General features: G+C 51.5%; 1 protein-coding gene across 24 annotated transcripts in view; it reads right to left on the bottom strand.

Moving 5' to 3' along the window:
• The window catches only part of CTBP2 (C-terminal binding protein 2), a 173,522-nt gene that overhangs the window by 27,311 nt on the left and 125,360 nt on the right, over positions 1 to 20,851 (bottom strand). The window contains exon 1 of one of the 24 annotated variants that reach the window (XM_054437172.2): positions 10,515 to 16,926. The exons of the other annotated variants lie outside the window; for them this stretch is intronic. Coding sequence (XP_054293147.1) covers positions 10,515 to 12,213 — 1,699 coding nt within the window. The 5' untranslated portion in view covers positions 12,214 to 16,926. Of the gene's footprint in view, positions 1 to 10,514; positions 16,927 to 20,851 lie in introns of those variants that run through there. 24 annotated transcript variants of the gene reach the window in all.

The following is a 20,851-nucleotide window of genomic DNA, read 5'->3' on the forward strand; positions in this document are numbered from 1 at the left end:
CGGGCTCCCAGGGCTCCCTCTGTCCACTCCCGGTCTTGCAGTTGGGAGGGCGTCCCGGAAGCCCATGCAGCCCAAACCCTAGAGGACTCCCTCTGGCTCTAGTGGCCCCAAGTGCTCCCCGAAGCACTTCTAAGAAGGCGCCTCGCCCGCCCACTGTGTGGGTACCGCTGGTGGAGGTGTTGGGTGAACAGCTCTCAAATTCTAAAAATGTGCCCCTGACCACAACAGAAGGGGATGTTTGAGAAAAATAAGAGAAAATAGAGATGAGAAAAGAACGAATGGTTGCCAGAGGAATCTGGCAGAGGCCAGCTGCTGCACACTCACTCGCCGGCCGCACAAGAGGCTGGGTGCTGGGCTGGCAGCGTGTCCAGTGTGGACACACACGGGGCTGGGTGAGATTCTGCAGGAATCTAAAAAGGCCACAGGCAACCCAGAGATGGCACGGGATGGTCCAGTCTGACTTCTCACTGTGTGAAAGTCTGAGAACGCCTACAGTGCGCTGGGTACCCGGGTCCCTGCACCTCACAAAAGGGCTCTAGCACCACCTGCAGTGACAGGGGGAAGGGGACGGTCAGGGTGCAGCGAGACTGGGGCCTGGGACCCTTTAGTGGGTCCCGATCAGGCTGAGGAAGGCCATGAGGCCACGCCCGCCCTTCCCAGTGCCCCAAGGTACAGGAAGTAGCAGCAACCAGGAGGGCAAATGCCCTGGATGTTCCATGAACCCACAGCTAGCCGAGCGCCACTGCCAAGTTCCAGGGGGCACCACTGAGTCACTGCCCAAGGGGACGGCTGCCCATGAGTGCCGGAACCAGGAGCCCTCTGGATGGCTGCCCCGGCCGCTGGCTTGTCCCTTGGAATCTGATGGACCAATTCCACCAGTGCTCCAGAGAAATGAACAATACGTCCTCCCGCAAAAGGACCCTGAGTAGCCTGTAGCCTGGCAGACCCAGTCTTAATTTTCTCACCTTATTTCCCAGGCTGAATGTCCACAAAAGCAAAATAACACCCTCCTCCTTAGCTATGGCAGCCAAGGCTAAGATGGGAGAGGGAGAAGCCTCATGCTTGCAGCACACTCTTGTTTTTCGAGTGGTCCTAAAACCCAAGAGGAAAGTGATCCACAAGGTCTGCTCTCCAGCAGGCCAGGGGCCAAGAGCGCTGCGCCCAGGCCCAGCTCACAGCCAGGAAGTGAACATTCTCAGCACAACAGCTGGCTGGATGCCGCCTCCATTCTTCTTTCTTCTCTAACTTTTTCTTAAAATGTAATAACTTCTACAGCATCCCAGGCTCAGAGCCCAGTGTACAGGAAAACACTAGAACCCATCACAAAGGCATATTTATTCCTTCATATAAAAAGCATCTAATAGGCAAATCCCCAGTGGGGAAACGTATTGGGTTGAGAGGTCAGAGGTCAGCTCTAAGCACCGTGGATGGAAGGGGAATGGACTGGCCTGTGCTGGGCAGTTGGTGCCAACATTCAGTTCCGCAGGCAGAGCTTCCTTCCACCACGAAAAATCCCTTAATACAATCCCTTAGTGAGGCAGGGCCAGAAGAGGAGGTAGGAGCCCCGGGGGAAGTCAGTGCCAAAGAACAGCTGACTGTATCCAGCCAAAGTGCAAGAAGAGCTTAACAACTTCAACCAGGATGAGGCCCTGGTGAAATCAGAAGGTGACAAGCTGGAAGCTGTCGACGGGTAGCGGAGGAAGGTGCAGGCTGAGGAGCAGGGAGGTAATGCCAGAAAGCGAACTGCAAACCAGCGCTGATGCCACTTCTTAGGAGAGGCAATAAAGGCAGGAGAAACTCACCTCTGCTTCTGAGCAACGGGTTCATCGGTCCCATCTTACACGCAGTGTGATTCTTCTATGTGATCAGTTTCCCTCTTTCTTTGGTTGCTAGGAAGCTCAGAGCAGAATTCCCACCTATCCTTGTGTACAGGACTGCACGGGATGCTGTGTTCTGGCCCTACCGCCCTCCCTCACCTTTTCCTACATTTACTTTTCCATTTATTAAAACTTTACCCTTGTGTGTGTTACAGCTGTTCCCAACAGCCAGCTTAAATCCTCTTATGACCAAAGAACATTTTACATTCCATTTAATCACATAGAAGAATGGCGTTTGCTCTTCACTGGGAGAATTAACTCCCTGAACTCTCCCAGGCAGCAGCATGATCCAGGGGAAGGAGTTTGGCCCCACAGTTGGAGCAGCTTGGATGCAGTGTGGTCTTGACGGCAGCAGCTGGAGCCAGGCAAACACCAGCAGGTGCTTGTGGAGCCAGCTGGGGGCCCTGAGCTTGCCATGCACACAGCTCCGGTGTGATGCGGTTCTCAGAGCCCTGGGGGGTGGGGGGGGCAGGTAGGGTGGGCACCATCACCCCAATGTTACCCATGGGAAGCGAGCCTCAGAGACCATCATGATGACTCCTGCTCCACAGCCCGTCATGACTCTTGCTCCAGAGCCCAGCCACTTTGTCCTGTTTCCTCTTGCTGACACAGACCTTGGCTTCCAGCTCGGACTGGTGTCTCCTCCCCAAGTGTATACCGTTGTTGACTTTCCCTTGCTGTGCTAATGCACCGTGCCTGAGGATCATCGTGGCATGGGCCACCCCCCTGCTGTGGGACTCAGGGTAGGCGGTGAACCTCTCTGAGTCTGTCAGAGGAAAAATGTCCAGAGTCTTCCTGGGATTTCAGATGGGGAATCATCCTTGTCAAATGCTCCACAATAGGCCGGGTGCAGTGGCTCACGCCTGTAATCCCAACACTTTGGGAGGCTGAGGTGGGGGGGATCACCTGAGGTCAGGAGTTTGAGACCAGCCTGGCCAACATGGAGAAATCCCATCTCTACTAATACAAAAATTAACTGGGTATGGTAGTGGGCACCTGTGGTCTCAGCTTCTTGGGAAGCTGAGGTTGCAGTGAGCCGAGATTGTTCCACTGTACTCCAGCCTGGGTGACAGAGCAAGACTCTGTCTCAAAAAAAACAAAAAACAAAAAACAAACAAACTCCACAATAGTGACAATTACTAATATTTACTGAACTCAGTCAGGGCTCTAGATTCTCTCAAGGCTGGTTTCCCCTACCTTGGCCCTGGCAAAGGGGCAAGAGGCACATTCCATGGGCCACCTGGAGTAGGTGCACCCCACCAGCCCTGCGGAGGCACCGTGTTCATATCTAGCTGGTATTGCAGGACGCGCTCCCCAACCCCACTGGCACCCTACACAACTGCATTGGGAGACCAGGAATCAGGGTGCCTACTCTTGCCCCTTCTGGTGGAACACACCCAGGGTGCTAACTCAGCCACGGGCTTCTCCCTCAAATGGTCACACAGCTGCCCCATGTCCCACTGACATTTGCAAACCCTCCTGGGATGAGTTCTCCATGGCTCTCAGGAGAACATGTCCTAGGGGGCCGCCCACCCTCTCAGTGGGGACGGGTGTTTCTAGGTTGGATTTTTTGCTCTCCTAACAATTTGGCAAAAGTTGTTTTATTCACATGCTGAAAGCTGCTGTTGGGCTAAATTTAACTACAGTGTACCTTCCTGTTCTTTCAGCAGTTCTTCCCTCCCACTGGAGGGGGCAAGAAAAGTGAATGGAGGCTAGTTTTTTTATCCTTTATGAAAAAAACAACTAGAGAGCCCTTTGTTGAAGCCAGCCTCAGAGTGGGGAACACACACCTGACAACAGCACGTTTAATTACACTTGTTTCTACATCGCTAACGTGGGCTAATTAGTTATGGATTACAAGTATTATTTCTTTTTCATAAACTTACCAAAAAAACCTCTCCCACATATGAGCAAGGAATCTGTGAAAAAGCTTTAGAATTCTTGCTTCATATGCTCTTGGGGGTAAATAAATTTGTGCCAAACACCTGAAAAGCTTTCCTGTTAATATATGTTGGCTTTCTCACTTAAAAAAAAAAATACGTCTCTCTTCCTTAGAATGTTAGTTTCCAAATGTAAGAAGTCTGGCGTGAAGCTCTACTTTTGCTCTACCCAGTCCAGCTCTCCACAGCTCAGCTTCTGCAAAGCACAAAGCAAACACTGGGACAACCAGCTGAACAGGACCCCTACCTCACACCATATGCAGAACTTTACTCAAAGCAGATCAAGACCTCAATGTCAGAGCTAAAACTGTAACACTCCTGGAGGAAAACATAAGAATATATCTTCATGACCCTTAATTAAGCAATGGTTTCTTAGATGTGACACCCATGGCATAAGCAAAGTAAATATGTAAGACTCCAAATTAAAACTTTCATGCTTCAAGGACACCATCAAGAAATTGAAAAAACAACCACAGAATGGGGGAGAAATATTTCCAAACTGTGTGCCTGACACCAAAAAGCCTGGGCCCCATGACCCAGGAAGACCCTCAACTCAAGCACTGAGGTTGAGAGAGCTGAAATGTGACTTGTGGAGCCCCAGGATGGACACCAGACACTCAGGAGCAAAGGCCACATTTGAAAGTAGAGTTAAAGCAAAATAGCGTAGGGGCCCATTGGTTGTTTTTATGGCCAGGTGAACATGGGGCCACTCACCTGGTCTGTGGAATCTGCTCAGGTACTTATACCCTTGGCTCTGCAAATCTTTCAGGAAATATGAACTGTACCTTGGCCAAGATCAACAGCTTTTAAAGATTTCAGAGGAGCAATAATCCCTGGAGGGGTTTAGGAGGCCCTGAGCTTGGCCATGCACAGAGTTCCAGGTGTGATGTGATTCTCACAGCACTGGGTGGGGGCTGGGGGGATGGGGTGGGGACAGCACAGCCACACAAAACTATTATCTAGAAACCAAAGCTATGGCCCCATCACCTGCTTCCTGGAAAGCAGAGGGTCCGCTGGCCAAGACCTCCCTACTCCATGTGGAACTGCTTTCTAAACCAGGAAGACAGAACACCCCTGTAGACATGAGGAGGTCAGTCAACGCGGGCCTTGTGGAGACAGACAGAAGAGGGTCTGGTGACTGGAATGCGGGCAGAGTGGCCAAGGTCCCAGCAGCAGTCTTGGCTGACATGGCCTCCCATGAAAACACAGGTCAATTCCTTTAAACCAACAGCAAGCGCCGACCTCATTCACCACCTGCTGAGTCCCGCACCATGCCCGGCAGAAATCGTTTGTCGACCTCTTCCCCCTTGGAGCTCTCCAGATGTGGCCAGGAGCCAGGCCTGTTAGGCAGAAGGCCTGAGACTCACGACCCCAGCCAGCTGACACCAAGCACCCACGTTGCTCTCCGGCCAGACTCCTAGTCCGATCACCCACCCGCCAGTGCGGAGGGGGTCTGCGCTGTCAAGGGGGACACGCTCTATGCAAGGTGGGCTTATAGAAATTCCCAGATACTCACTTGAAAAAAGGCCCACTAAGTTTTAACAAGACAGAGGCCTAGGAGAGGTCTTTGCACCAAACAGGACCACAGCGGGGCCTGCTTCAGCAGCTTGGCCGCTGTCTAGTTGTCCCGGCATGGCTCACCCCACGTCCTCCATGCACAGAATGAAATCCACACCCAAGGGGTCAGAGGAAGTGCTGTGAAGGAGGCAGAGCTGGGGGACAAGTTTGGCCCCCGAGACCCTGAGGGCCTCAGCAGTCCAGTGTGAGAAGAGGCCAAGGGTCAACCACCAGAAAAGCACCATTCCCTGCTGAGGCCAGGCAGCTCCAACCTCAACACACAAGCACTCTCTTCCTTCTCTGCTCACTGCTCTCCCAGAAGCAGAGGAAACAGGTTCAAGATCATGACAGACATGGAAATAGAAGCACAGAGAATTCAACACACTTGCCCAAACACAAAGCAGATGGCACTCCTCTGGGCCATGCATTCAACTACTTTATGCTCCTGGGCTGAAATCATATTCCTGGGGTCTATGGCACATCCAGGAGACTGAAAGGGGACGAAGAAGCCCAGTCTCAGCCTAGCAGAATGAGCTCCATGAACAAAGGGTGAGGCCAGGTTCAGGCACTCACTGAGTTCAGTCTGGTAAGGGGGGCACAACCAAGATGTGAATACTTCAGGGCAGCAACGGGCGGGAGGGACGATCACTGCTGTTCTGCAACAAAGGCGGAGGATGATCTGGCAAGGTCACAAGAAGGGCTGGGAGTCTCAGAAGGTCAGGCATCAGCCACAACCAGGGCCTCAGAGGCACAGAGGCCAGTAGCAGGTGACTTGCCCAGGGGCACAGAGGCCAGCAGCAGGAGACTTGCCCAGGGGCACCCGGAATGCAGAGAACACCGGGCCATGAAACCCAATGACTGATCAAGTACAAAAGCCAAACGGAAGCCTGCAGAGCTCACTGATGTCAGTGTGTTCACCGTTTTGCTAGAAAAGGCTGAGTTGTCAGCACCTGGGAACCGTTCAGCTCCTCTTGGATTTGGAAGGGAGGCCGTGCCGAGGTTCTGGCTCTACCAGGCCGGGGTAGGGGCAGAGTCCTGGCTACGTGGCTCCACAATGCTGGAATGTTTTGACTACGCAGGTATATATTACTCTGCAAGAAAAGAGACGCCACAGGGAGTATCAAAACACCAGTCAGGCCCTTAGCTGCCCTTGCACATGACAGCTCACGCACACACTTCCATCTGCCCCACGCCGGCCTGGGCGGTGTCCTCTCCCCTGGCCCCAGTCTGGCTGCGGTGCTGAGTTCCACCCTCCTCCTGCTTCCCTGCCGGTGCACACATATGCGCTGTAGGGATGCTCTTCCAAGCACAGGAGTGGCCAGGCAGCCCTGGAGCTCCAGCTGCTCCACAGGCCCCATCTTGGTCCCTGCTATACACAGTCACAGTTAACTGTCCTTTTATGAATTGCCTTTCCTGGCCCCCAGACCAGAGAGCACCTGAACACAAGCCTTGGGTCTTGCCCACCTGGGAGCCCCAAACATCTGGCCACAGGCCTGGCACATAGCAGGGGACAGGTCAATGAGGAAGGAAGGAAGGAAGGAACAGCAGGGGACAGGTCAATGAGGAAGGAAGGAAGGAAGGAACAGCAGGGGACAGGTCAATGAGGAAGGACGGAAGAAGTGAACAAACCGCCAAGCCCACGCTGGGCTCTGCCCAAGGCAGTGGTCTGTGTCCAGGACTCGGGGGTCCTGGGGGCAGCCCAGAAGAGGTTTCCTTGCTCCCTTACAACTCTCTCTGGCTGGACTGCATGGCCAGCACACAGGAAGGGCTGGACTCATCCCTCTGCTGGTCTGCAAGGCCAGCCTGGGGTCACAGCCCCTGGACCTCACCCCCAAACATCCTTGTGCTCCGAGAAAGGGGAAGCCTGCCAAAGGTTTAAGGGTCAAGACCCTCAAGAGCAGTGCGTCCTCTGCCCCAGCACAGACCTCAAGGTGCAGAGGGAGCCTCAACAAGAAGCAAGGCTGCTCGAGGACTCAGTAGCAGGGGTGCGGGCTGATGGCGGCGACCCTCTATACAGATTCTGACAGGGCTAAAATTATTGATGGAGTTGCTTTCTATCCAGGAGACCAGTGTTCACACCTCCAGTTGCTGGAAACCGAGGCCACACCAAAAGCCCTGAGAGTGACCAGCTCTGGTGATAGATAACTGTCACAACCATCAGCCTCCTCAACAGCCCCTCCACACAGACCACGTGCTCCTCCCCCAATCCTGAAGAGTTCTCAGGCAGTGACCCTAGCAACTAGACAGGGGTCACGTGTGCCCCATTAATCCAGTTGCATCAAGAAAAACGGCTGGAAGAAAATGGAAAAAGCTCAGAAAGATATTTTTGTGGATCTTTGGGCCGGGACTGCGTTTCTCACATCTGAAACTTTGCTCCCAGGGTGTGTCCTGAGCTGAGCCCTGTGCAGGCTGCAGGCTTGGCTGTATTTTGTGAAGACAAAGATACGAAAATGGCCGCAGCCCCGTTCATTCGTTGTTTCTGATGCTCCCTGCTGCATCTGGTGCAGGCAGGGCTCGGGTGACAGCACGTGACACGGGGAGATTGCTGGCTCGCAGCCACCGCCGGAGGGCTCCATGACTCGTGCCATAGCTGGCCAGGTCAGCCTGAGAGCGACAGCTGACCCCACCACTCGCCAGGTGCTGCCACTCACGTGGGCCTGGAGCCCCCATTTGTCTGTGTCACTGGGGCTGGTGGGCCGCACTGGGGTCCCCGCGGCATATGCCTTCCTCACGTTGTCACTCTGGACTGCTTGGTCAGCGAACTGGACTAGAAATAGGAGCCTATTGTGTGTATGCACAAAACCCACCAAGATAAGGCAGGTAGTTCGTGGACCGAGAAAAAGCAAACATATGTTAAAAATAGCCAAAGCATATGAAAATAAAATAGATACTGAAAACAATCCCCAAACCACCCCACTGTAAACACTGCAACACCGCCCATCCCAAAGGGGAGAAGAGAGTCAACTTCCAGAAGAGCATTCCTTGTCCCTCCGATGGAATGGAAGCACTCGAGTTAGGCGGCACCAGAACGAAGATGCGTTCAGGCTGGCGGCGTCCTGAACAAGAAACACTGGATTTCCAGATGGCTGCGTCCTGGACCAGAGGCCGGCGGGACTGCCCAGCCTGTGCTTTCCTGAAATGTAAACATTATCCTCCACACACACCGTCTACTTTCCCTGCTGGCTCCGACAGATCCAAATCTGACTGCGGATTCCATGGAACCTGCCGTACAAAACGTACAGCCATGTACACAGCTGAAGCGCTACCAGGGACGCCAGCCCCTGCCCCCTTCCCGACAGGGTGTGGGGGATAACGCCACAATCAGCATCCGATAAGGAATGAGGAGGGAAACTGCAGCTATGGGGTGGATCATTTAACAGAGACATTTGATTTGCTGGCTGGCTTCTGCCTGCAGACTTCCCTGGCACTGGCTCGCTGCCACGCAAATTAAGTAAAAATCAATATCCTCTAGTCTGCAAAACATCGTGTTAACAATCACAGTGCAAACAACTTATATAATACCCCTCACTCCATACCCAAATAATGGCAAATGTTTTTGTTAAAAGGCAAGTCTAAAATAAACAGGAAAAAGAAAAGAAAAGGCAATCTTACAGGTTCCTCCTTCAGCAAAACCTTTCCACGACTTGGGTGAGGAGATAATCTTTCTGTGATTATGACCAAACCCTCCTGTCACTTAGCAACACATAATTAAGGAATATGTTTTCAGATCCGCTTTGCAAGCCCGGCCATTATCAGATGAAATTACTGGAGCAACAAATGTCATCGCCATGCAAATTAGTTGGTTGCAAAGAAAGAATGTTTGACTGAGAGAGCAGGCATAGGCCCTCGGAAAAATTATCTGATGTCCCTCCTGCCCCACATGGATTTGAGAAAGTCAAATAATGATGTGATCAGACTAAAAAAAATCCATGAGACAAAATCAGAATCTATACAACAAAACAGAAAATCAGGCCAGTTGCTCAGTCTCCACTTGGAAACAAAATGCAAAATGCCTGGAGGTCATCTCTAGGAGGCAATATCAATAGCAGACACGGGCCACACAGCAATGGCAGAGAAACTTAATTAAGGTGGTCTCTGCATGGTTGTGAGGTCCGATGCCTCGGTCCCCGCCTACAGCTGCTTCAGGGCTATTTTCAAAAAGGTAGATCTTACTGTTTCATCCTGATTTTCACAAGCTATTCAGGAAAAAAAAAAAATCATTTGAAAAGGATTCTGTTTTCTGAATTATGTAGGGGAGGCAGGCGGGGAGGAAAGAAGTATGTTTGAAAGGAAGAAAACTGATTTACATTTTAAATTTTTGGTCAAGACTCTAGAGTTAAAATAAAAATTCTAAATGGTGTTCTGAGGACGCCCACCTAGGACTTCATCCACAATGTCCAAGGAAACACACGCCATAAATTACACCTGGCACATGTTGTGAAGAAAACCACCTACCATCACTCTCCCTTTCCTGGACTTGGAAATATATTCTTCCCTTCAAGCACGCGGAATTCCCAACTGTATTTTCTGATATGAGAGACTAAATCTGTTTTTGAAACTGAGTTCTGAGGGATTTCAACATCTTGCTTTGTTTAACCCACAAGTATGCAAACACACACATTTTCATCTCCATGGTGGGTAATCACTGCCTCTGATATGGCGTGCGGACCCGTGAGAGGTACGTTTCCACACGATCATGCCCTTCTAAATGGAGGATGCACACTTTACAGCCAGCATTTGATGAAACATTCCTGCCTTCTCCAAAGCTCCCTAGTGTGAACTAGAGAAAAGGCCACCCCTCGTGAGCTCAAGGCTGCAGTCTGTTCTGAGTGACTTCTGACTTTCTCCAAGAAACACAGTTGAGTTTTACCACCGTAATGGGAAATCTACACATCAACCCGACCTCAACTAAAGAACGGGAGAGCACTGCTGCCCCAGCAGATCTGGCCTGACACACAAATCTGATTAACCTAAGAGAAGCCGTGTCAACTGGCCACAGTGCTGCGTCCTTCTTGTTTGATGGTGTGTGTGTGTGGCCTGGCGACAGAGGGCTTGCCATCCTATGTTCAAACTTCCACAACCCCGCACCCCCCTGCTCCCCCCAGGTCCCCAGGCAGGGCAGGCGGGGAGGATGTATTACTTGGTTCTGGTGCAAGCATGGTGGACACGATGATGGGCGCCCCTGTGCGCCGGGCCACCTTCTGGTACGGTGAGTGAGGCGTGTGGAGGCTCTGGCTGGCCGGCGGCAGGGTGGATGGCCCCAGGGGTGCACCTGGCTTCCGCAAGACCTGGGGGCTGCCGTGAGGGCTGGGCAGCGGAGAGGCGGCCACGTTGCGCTCCCTCTTTAGCAGTTCCATGGGCACCGTGTATGCTGTGGAGTAGGCTGTTCTGGGGCCTGGGTGAAGGGGGTTCGAGGGGCCCGGGTTAGTCAAGGCCACCCCTGCCTGCAGGGGGTACGTGGGGCTCAGACGTGCTGTCAGGGCACAAGGGGTGGGAGAGCTGTACCCGGAGTTGGAGGAGAAGTGGGGGGCATGGGCGCCCACGCCAGGGGCAGAATAGGTGGCCGCCGTCTCCAGGAGGTGCTGAGATGGTGCGCTGGAGGGACGGCGAGCCGGGTCTCCAGCTCGGGGGGACGCTGTCTGCAGAGGAGCCGCAGGCTGGGGCTGCAGGGCCACAGCGCCCAGAGAAGCCAAGTCACCATGGAGCAGTTCGCTTCGGTGGCTGAAGCTGCTGGACCGCGCCCGGGGCAGCGGGCCCACCCGGTCCTGCCTCCGCAGCTGCATCTCAGTCCTGCAGCTATTGGCCAGGCGGCTCAGAACACGGGCCTGGCCCAGGTTGGGTGCGACAGACTTGATATCCGCGTCCTCCAGGGTAGCCAGGACGGCCGGAGAGTCAAAGCCCTGCTGTAGTAGGGCTGCCAGCGTGGCCTCTGCCAGCCCCTCCGCCCGCAGAAAGGCCAGGAACTCAGGGGGCACAGTCCTCCTGCCACCACGACCCTGGAAGGTGGACAGGTCAGCTTCGTAAGTCTCGTAAGCCATCTTGGATGGGATGCTTTCCCGGGCAGGCCCATAGCCTCGATTCAGGGCCCCTGGGGCCACCCCTGTGCTGCCTTCGGGGGCAGCAGCTGAACTGGGGTCCACAACCAGGCACGTCGGGGCCACCTGTCTGGCAGGGGCAGGGTCAATAGGTCTTTCGCTGATGTCACTGAAGACCTGGCTGGGGGGGTAGGCAGGCCCCTCCGCCCCATACCTGGTGTTGGGCTGCTCCTGTCCATACCGCCCGGGGGATGCAGCCCTGCTCTGTGTCCGCTGCCCCTGAGGGATCATTTTACCTCCAGGATCCCGGTACAGGTGACCGGCGTCCTGCAGGGCAGGTGACCGGCCTTGCATTGGATCCCATGACGTTCTGCTGCTAAGCACTCCGTAGCTGGGGACCGGCCGGCTGACTCCTGGGTCCCGATAGAGGGGAGGCTCTTTGGGTACCCTAGCAGCTCCAGACGGGTCACTGTAGTAATCCCGTGGCAGCAGGGGGCTGCGACCAGACATCACTGCCTGTCTGCTGTCGTAGAAGGTGAAGTCAGGAGTAGACCCCTTTCTTGCAGCCACTGAGTTATAAACGGCCTCCTGGTACAGGTAGGGCTCGGCGGCCCTGGGCAGGGCAGCGTCCTGTGGTCGGTGGTTTGGCTCAAACCAAGTCCCCTCTGCTGTGCCATACGTCAGGGAGCTTCTCCTCCCCAGAGGCCGCAGGGACTCAGCGTTCTCCCAGGGGCCCTCGTACCACCCGGCAGCATCCCAGCTCTGAGAACGACCAATATTTATATGCCTGCTGGGAACTGGCATTGGAAAAAAAATGACTGCGGATGAGGCAGAGGAGAAGCTTTTCTTTATAAATCTTCAATTACATACATCAAAAACAGACTTGGCTGTGTGCTAACCCTTCCGAGACGGCAGGGACAACCAACTGGGGGTTTTCTGTTTCAAAGCATGGCCTAAATTATTAATCCTCCGAAACCTTAGCAGACAAAACATAAGACTCACGGTAACTTTGCCTCACTCCCCCAACGATAGCCAGAGAGGTCTGTTCCTTACAGCTCAGTCCCAGAGAGGAGGCTGTCCCCAGCCTGCCAGGTCCCCCTTCCTGGCTGGTGTGCTCACATGGACCAGGGCTCTCTCAGCATGTGGATTAGGAGCTAAATAAAACCCCTAAAGCTTTGTTCCATGTGACATCTCGTTAGACTGATGAAGCCGGTGGCTTGCTCTATCCAGCCCTCCCAAGCTGCAACTGGGATTTACTTCTACACTGAAGCTCAGGTTTATACTCCCTCTTCCAAGCACCAGGGTACTTTTAGGATGCACTCTGCCTCCCCCTCTGGAAGGGGCTGTTCCCACCCCCGCCACTGATTCCTGAGAGGTAACAGAAGCAAAATAAGGCTGCTTCAATGTCAGTCCACTCTTAATCCACCGTGATGAAACGTTAATCCATGGCACAGCTAAACACAAATTAAACGTGGATAAACAGAAAAAGGTCCCCTCGTGATCCTAGGCCATGGATGTCTAGCCCAAAAAAGAGGCCAGCTCTGAAACCTGATGTTTTGATAATACTGAGATCTGGCTTTGAGATGACTCTTTGGTTGTGAATCAAACGGGTTTCCGAGCTGAAGCCCAAATGCATTCTTTACCTTATTACTGTGAAACACAGATCGGCTCATACTGCCGGGGGGCCGGGGAGTGCCAGGGAAGGGCGTGTGTAATCTGGGATTTAAAGTGACTGCAACAGAGGTCACAGGAACAGGAGGATCGGTGACTAAACCTTACACTGCAAAGCAAAACTGGGAAGTGGCTGCATCTGAATATCTCATCTTCCTTTAGGTATGTCAGGATGAAAAGCCTAATTCCAGCAGGCTTAGATCCTGCAGACGCTCTTCCATATTCACATGGATTAAGCCTTCAGAGTCCACAAAGGACTTCAGGCGCAATAATGCAAAGAACAGCAGTTATTTAGATAAAGGAGCGCCCCAAAGTTTTAAAACATTTCCTTAAACATATAGAACAGTCCCAGAAAGGCAACATCCCAGACTAACACGGTAGGTTCCTGCCCTGCAACTGCAGGATTTCCCATGACAAAGAATTCACAGCAAAAACACAAGCCGGTGATTAGGAAGCTACAAAGGCTGTATACATTGAAAGCACTTTAAAATGAGACAACATGCATACCTGCAAGCATTAAACCCGAGTGCTGTTCCTCACCCACATCTCTCCAATCTAGCACTCTACTAGAATCTTCTGAAGAGAAATACCAGTCTTTAAATTTTTTTTTTGAGACAGAGTTTTTCTTTTTTTTTTTTTTGAGACAGAGTTTTTTTTTTTTTTAATTGAGACGGAGTCTCGCTCTGTCGCCCAGGCTGGAGTGCAGTGGCGCAATCTGGGCTCACTGCAAGCTCCGCCTCCCGGGTTCACGCCATTCTCCTGCCTCAGCCTCTCCAAGTAGCTGGGACTACAGGCGCCCACCACCATGCCTGGCTAATTTTTTGTATTTTTAGTAGAGACGGGGTTTCACCGTGGTCTCGATCTCCTGACCTCATGATCCGCCCCCCTCGACCTCCCAAAGTGCTGGGATTACAAACAAGCGTGAGCCACCACACCCGACCCAGAGTTTTTTTTTTTTTTTTTTTTTGAGACCAAGTTTCGCTCTTGTTTCCCAGGCTGGGGTGCAATGGCGCGGTCTCGGCTCACTGCAATCTCCGCCTCCTAGGTTCAAGCAATCCTCCTGCCTCAGCCTCACAAGTAGCTGGGATTACAGGTGTGCGCCACCACGCCCGGCTAATTTTTATATTTTTAGTAGAGACTACCATGTCTCTACTCTACTTCACCATGTTGGCCAGGCTGGTCTCGAACTCCTGACCTCAGGTGATCCACCCGCTTCGTCCTCCCAAAGTGTTGGGATTACAGGTGTGAGCCACTGCGCCCGACCAACACTTCAGTATGAAGCCACCTTGCCCGTTTCTTTCCTCTCCTTGTTGTAATGAACAACAGACCTTATGTGGTGTTAGTACTACGCGACCCCACTCATGGTGCAGGCACACCTCTCAAAGATGGGTGGATGAACTCGGAGCATTCCGGGAAAATCCCCCATGCCAAGTCTTTTTGTAGCAGGGTAAGGTAGTTCTGCTGACTCACCAGCTTCTTTGCTATCTGGTTTTCAGCTCAGCAAGTTCTCAAATGTAAACAGGGCTCTATAGAAGAATGTTTACCTGGTAGCTCCTAAGAAACCAGTAATGATTCTTTAGAGAGGTTCTTGAGCTGGTGTCCAAGGGGTGATCGCAGGAGCAGGGCAGATGTGGGTAGTTGCGCTTTGGGGCGGCGTCAGCCTCCCATTGAACCAGGAGGCCCAGCTTCCATTTCTATCAACTTCCAACCTATTCTGCTTGGAAACCACCCAAACTCGCACAGCCTTGGCTCTGAGATTTGACAAATATTATGACAGATGTTTTCCCGTGCTAGGTAAAAACACCTGTAACTGGACTCACACTTTTCCAAACACTCTGGTTACACAAACACCACACACACACACACACACACCCCCACACCACACTCCGTCTTTTAGACAGGACTGCTTTTCTTAAAAATTCTCATGTTGACTAAAAGTGAGATGGGACCCATTAGAGTAATACATCTCACAGGCTTAATTTTTTAATTCTGCCAAAACCCTCACTATAGAAATTGCGTCAAGTAAAAATAAGATGATTGTATAACATAAAAAATCATCTCCTGAAAATTAAGAAAGATAAACCCAAACTCTCTTGCCGACAAAATGAACCCAAGAAAAAGCCGGTTGTGTAGAATAACCTGATAGCTGCGTTAGGAAGAGAGGCGATGTCCGCCCAAAGCCAATTCCAAAGTCCCTGTGCGATACAAGGTGTCAATTAACAGCAACAGAGACGTACAGAGATCCAGACAATTCCAGGGATGGATCCAGACAGTTCCAGAAGAGCTGGGAAGAGAGGCCAGGATGGGGATGATCAGTGGGTACCCTCCGACGAAGCAGTCTTTGGACAAACTGCCAACAAGCGTTTCATGTCCCCATTGGAATAATCATGCAGGAAACTGCTTGAAATGAGTGGGAAAACACGACTCTGGGGTCTGATTCTCACTTTTATAGAAAAACAAGAACAGGTGGGATCAGTGAGTCTGAAGGTTGCAGTAACATGAGGGCCATGTGGCTCAATGGTGTGTCCCTCTTAACTGTGCTGTCACCTGCCCACTCGGTGGGCTGCCAGGTCTGTCTCAAGGTCTTCTCATGGGATAGCTCATTCTCAGGAGGCAGCCAACCCCAACTTAGGGAACAGCTTCCCCAGGGGGGTCCTGCACCTGCCTGGGCTTCCATTCCCTGATCCTGCCTCCACCAACACTAAGGGCCAGGGCACCTCTGAAGGTGATGGTGGAAATAACATCTCAGGAAGCTCTTCGGCGCCTGCTGCATCCCAGGACAGAGCCACCACAGTGCCCTCTACGTCTCCCACAGCCAGCGCTTCCCTAGGGAGGCTGCGGAAGTTAGCGGGTAACACGGTTTTCTGGCAGACACAGGGCAGAAAAATTGGCCTATGGCATACCCATTTCCTGCTTTTAAATGTGGACAGCCTGTGTTGGATGTTTGTATGTTTCTGTCAAGGTAAGTGTTGTGGAATCTGTGCCATTAAAAAAGTTTTCTTGGGCCGGGTGTGGTGGCTCATGCCTGTAATCCCAGCACTTTGGGAGACTGAGTGGGGCGGATCACCTGATGTCAGGAGATGGAGACCATCCTGGCCAACATGGCGAAACCCCATCTCTACTAAAAATACAAAAATTAGCCGGGTGTGGTGGTGGGCGCCTGTAATCCCAGCTACTTAGGAGGCGGAGGCAGGAGAATCGCTGGAACCTGGGAGGTGCAGGTTGCAGTGAGCCAAGACAGAACCATTGCATTCTAGCCTGGGCAACAGAGCGAGACTCCATCTCAAAAAAAAAAAAAAAAAAAATTTTTCTTTCCTCTCATCAACCCCCTACCCCCTGCCCCCTGCCCCGGAACATCCTCAACCCAAAGTAACCAAGTTGGCTAATCTAACGCAAAGCGTGGGAGGCCACACCGAATGCACTGGTTACATGGCAAACACGAAGTCTGACTGGGTTTTAAAGCAGTCTTCATCTAAATCACAGAAGCACACAGCAACAATTAGCAAAACTGCCCAGACATCGTTTCAGGTATCAAAGGGGCCGAGTGGCACCGCGTGCCCTTGCTTGCACACTGAGTGCTCTCACCAATTTCCGGGCCTGGAGCGCAGAGGCTTGGACACCCGCGCAACGTGCCAAAGGAAGTCAGGAGAGTGACGTCGAGTGTCTAAACCAACCCAGCTTTTTCCAGATTAGCTGCATCCTAAGAAGCCCCAGCCCTCATGTCTCTCAGTATTCAGCCATGGTAAGTGAAAACAAAGGCCTGCACAGTGCTTCTGAATCAATTTCTTAACTATATTGTAAAGCTTCCTGGGAACTGCATTATGAAAATTAGACCACTCATTATGGGGTTTCAAAAAAAAAAAAAAAAAAAGCCCATTCTCTTGTACCGCCCATTTTGAAAGTGTTGGTGGAGCCAAAGTGTGCAATGGGACCCCAGCTGGGATGCAGGACAGGCCTCACCTTGGACCATGTCAGGATTCCCATTTCTAGCAATGGAACACACTCAACCTCGAGAGGCTGTGCTCAGCTCTGGACAGCACCTGGCACAAGACGCTCCGCACAGTAGGTGCTCAATGAACACCATCCCTTCCGCTCTTCAGCAGCTTTTCCTGCAGATTCCCAAAGTCTCCACCTCACCTCCATGGTGGCCCGCCCCATCACACTCCACTGTTTGAGGTCTCCTTGGCTCTCCTGGGATCAGAAGGTCCCAGGACTTCTTCCTTCCTCTGGTTTAGTTAGCAATGTTCCTAACCAGGGCTGGCTCAGCCAGCCCTCCCCCATGAACCTCTCTCAGTCCAATTCTGTCACTTTGTTCTTAGTCCAAAAAATCTGCCACTCATCAAGATGAGAAAAGCACCCCCAAAATAATCCAGGGCATGCATGTGCCTGTAGAGACAGGCCACGGCATGGCCGCTTAGCCCCCACCTGTGGAGCGGAGCGCACCCCTCCCTCCACGGCACGTGCTCCCTCCATTCATCACGTGCTTTTCATTTCATTTGACACCCGGGCTGTAAATCAAACTATCGACTATGACTCGATGGTGATGGACAGCTGGCCTCAAGGGAGTGTACAGTGTGATGGGGAAAAACGACAGAGACATGGACACAGTCCCCAGAAGTCCCTTCCCACAACCACTTCAGCCCTCTGAGCCTGAGCCCACATCAAAGCCCAAACAGCCCTATTTGCAAGCCTGGACACGGTGGGCACTAAGCTAGGCGAAGTACCCATCGCCCAAATAAGAATGGCTGCCTGACAGGGACCCGCTCCATGTGAGCCTGTACACAGACAGTTTCAGCACACGGCCCTTGATGGGACGGTCAGCCTTTCTTAGGGTACGAAAGAACTGACTCTCCGCCTCACTCCCAAGTCGCGGAAAAATCTGCGTCACCCATCCCAGTTGCAAATGGGAAGGGAGGGACCCTCCTGGCAGAGACATCTCTTCAACTAGAACATGGAAAACAAAACCCTCAGGTGATGAGAAACAGGCTGGAGGGACAGGGAGTGTGGGATCCCACTGTGCCCCAGTGCTGGACACCCAGAATGCTCTCCCCTCTCAGCGTCTTCACAGCCCAGCTGGGGTGCTCAGCCAGGCTCCTGCTAGATGTGGAAGGGTTGAGAAAGGCACGTGAGGTCACTCTGTAGATGGATATGAGACAGAGACAGAGGAACGCCCTCGAGCACGCACGCCAAGGTGCCTGAGCTTTAGTAGCAAGAGAGCCGAGTGGTAGAAACCAATCAGAGAGGAGTCTCATTTCACAGCTTAACACTACATTCTGGAAAAGGAGAGAGGGCAAGAAGCTGGCAGCAAAATGTATCTTGGGGTTCTGGTTCACAGTCACCCCAAATACCTGTCAATTAGGTTCAGCTGTGTGAAGAGCGCAGAAGGTTCTCTACATTCGTGTGGGCTGCTGTCTGCTGCTGTCTGGCTACCCCGGGGCCTCCAAACATGGAGACTATGGATGCACTGTTCCCCCCGTCTGCCCCAGGCACTGCTCCCCTAAGACACTGACCCAGCCTGAAACTAGAGACGCTCTTTTCCCAAAGGTGCCGGGACCAAGAGGACAGGCACTGAGAGTAAAGCCCCAGGCAGCCGGGCCCAGGGGCTCTGGGCCACACTGTGGGAGGTTTAAACTCAATCATCAATGGAGACAGGGCACCACCAACCAGGGAGACAGCGCAATTCACTGTGGTGGGGGCAGGAGCTGAAAACCGCAGCTACAGAACCAAGCTAGAAGACGGTGATGAACCCCCAACCCCCAGCCACTGACTCTAATCGCACTACACATCCCTGGCCCCCAAAATAAAAGCAAAGCGGCCGTAACATGTTGCTATTAGAAAAAAGTGGTGAGTATGAAGACATCCGCCCATCACCAAACTGACCAGTGCAAAGAGAAGCTTATGTTTGTGCTTGAGAAATGAGTAAAAACAGAGAAATAAAACACTGAATCTGATTCACAGCTGCAGAATGGGAGGGCAGTCTATGAACCCCATCCCCAGAGTCGGTGGAGGAACAGGTGGGGTGAGTGTTCCCTGGGGAGGGGTCCCCACTCTGAGTTTCTCTAAAAGCCGGGGACAGATAAGGCAAAACATGAAACTTTACCCCTTGCAAAGAACCGCACTTTTGCCTGTGAAGCTTTGCCTTGGCTGTTTCCCGAACCTTTACCTTTGCATAAGATTGTTTGGGTATGTTCATTTGTGCTTTGGAGTTTTAAGGCATGTCTAGTTGACTATTGTATATTTACATAGCTAATGTAATTACAGCTAATCACATAATTGCTGGAAATGTGCATAATTGCCTGATCCCAACATATAATTACAATGTATAGCAACATCATTAATCCCATTTTTAAAATCCATATTTTGGGGCTATTTAAAGTTATTTATTAGAACTGTTTGTGGACTACCTATAGGCAGGCTTCAACTCTGTTTCTTTACAAAGTGCTCAAAGTGCTTTAAAAAAACAAACAAAAACAAAATAAGTCCTGATTTTATAATGCATTTTTACAAAGATAGATGAAAAGAAAACAGCTACTCAGAACAAAAACAAATAAATCTCAAATACCAAACAACACCGTTTGTCAACACTGTGGATTATCTTCTTTCCTTGGGGAAAGAGAAAGTCACTCTCTCAGCCTGGAGGCTCTGATGGGTGTTTGCCAGGAAGGAGGCTGCTGGAAGAAGGAAAAGAGCCTCCCTCTGGACTTCTAGACCACTTTGGTACCCTTGGTGACCCCGGAGGCGCCTGTCTTTGTTCCTTATACATATGAATGACCTTTCTTGGGGGCACATCCCACTGAGATGTGCTTCCACAATGGCAAGTTCAACCCACTGAGAAGAGCAGAAGAGCCCGCGACAACAGAAGAAACCCACTGGGGAAACTCCCTTCCACCTCATCCCTGGCAGCGTCTTCTCGGACTTCTCATCCTCCTCCTGTGACAAAGATGATGCAGAATGAGATTCCCAGAATTTCTAACTATCTATGTGTTTCACAGAAACCAGCTTGTCTCCTTTTTCCTCATATCCATCCAACCAGCTCATCGTTCTCATTCCTTTTATCCTCTGTGGTCGTGAGAACATTCCAGAGGTGCGGAATGTTTCATGAGCTTGTTTATTTAAGAGGAGGTCCCTTTTATTTTTGCAGAGGAAATGGAGAAGCATCCTCCCTGAGTCATGTTACAAGGGGACTAATCACAACTCAGCTGATACCATCCTCGGGACCATTTTCCACATCTCTAACACATTCGAACAAAATGCTGTAAAACGAAACACATACTTTTTTCAAGTTGCAATTGAAACAGCCACAGGAAAGGGGAGCAGTGTTTACGGACTGATTCTATCATAACCCACAAGAAGCAGCTCTAACAAAAAGTCACCACCAACAACAGCCATTGTGGTTTATTAAGTTCTACAAACCCAGGGCTCTGCAAGATGCTCTTCTGGGTTCCCTTTGCAATGCTGAGTGATTGTTAGCTAGCCCTCATTTCCAACCACTAAATGTTTGGGGCAAACCAAACGAGCTCTGGCATAATGCAATAAGGTAGGTACTAAAACCCTCCAGCTGGTGCAGTTCACAATGTCAATTATGTCAGCCAACTAAATAGATAGGAAAATCGCAATTATACTCGAGAATGAGGAGACCACAATCTTGTTCTGATCAGCCTATGTTATGAGAGGGCTCCTTCGAAATAAATCTTACATGGTATTATAGGATTGTTTGATAGGCATCAGAAAAAAAAAGGAACAAATTATAAATACCAAACTCAAAGAGTTA

The sequence above is a fragment of the Pongo pygmaeus genome, chromosome 8 (genome assembly GCF_028885625.2).
Source record: "Pongo pygmaeus isolate AG05252 chromosome 8, NHGRI_mPonPyg2-v2.0_pri, whole genome shotgun sequence".
NCBI classification, from domain to species: domain Eukaryota; kingdom Metazoa; phylum Chordata; class Mammalia; order Primates; family Hominidae; genus Pongo; species Pongo pygmaeus.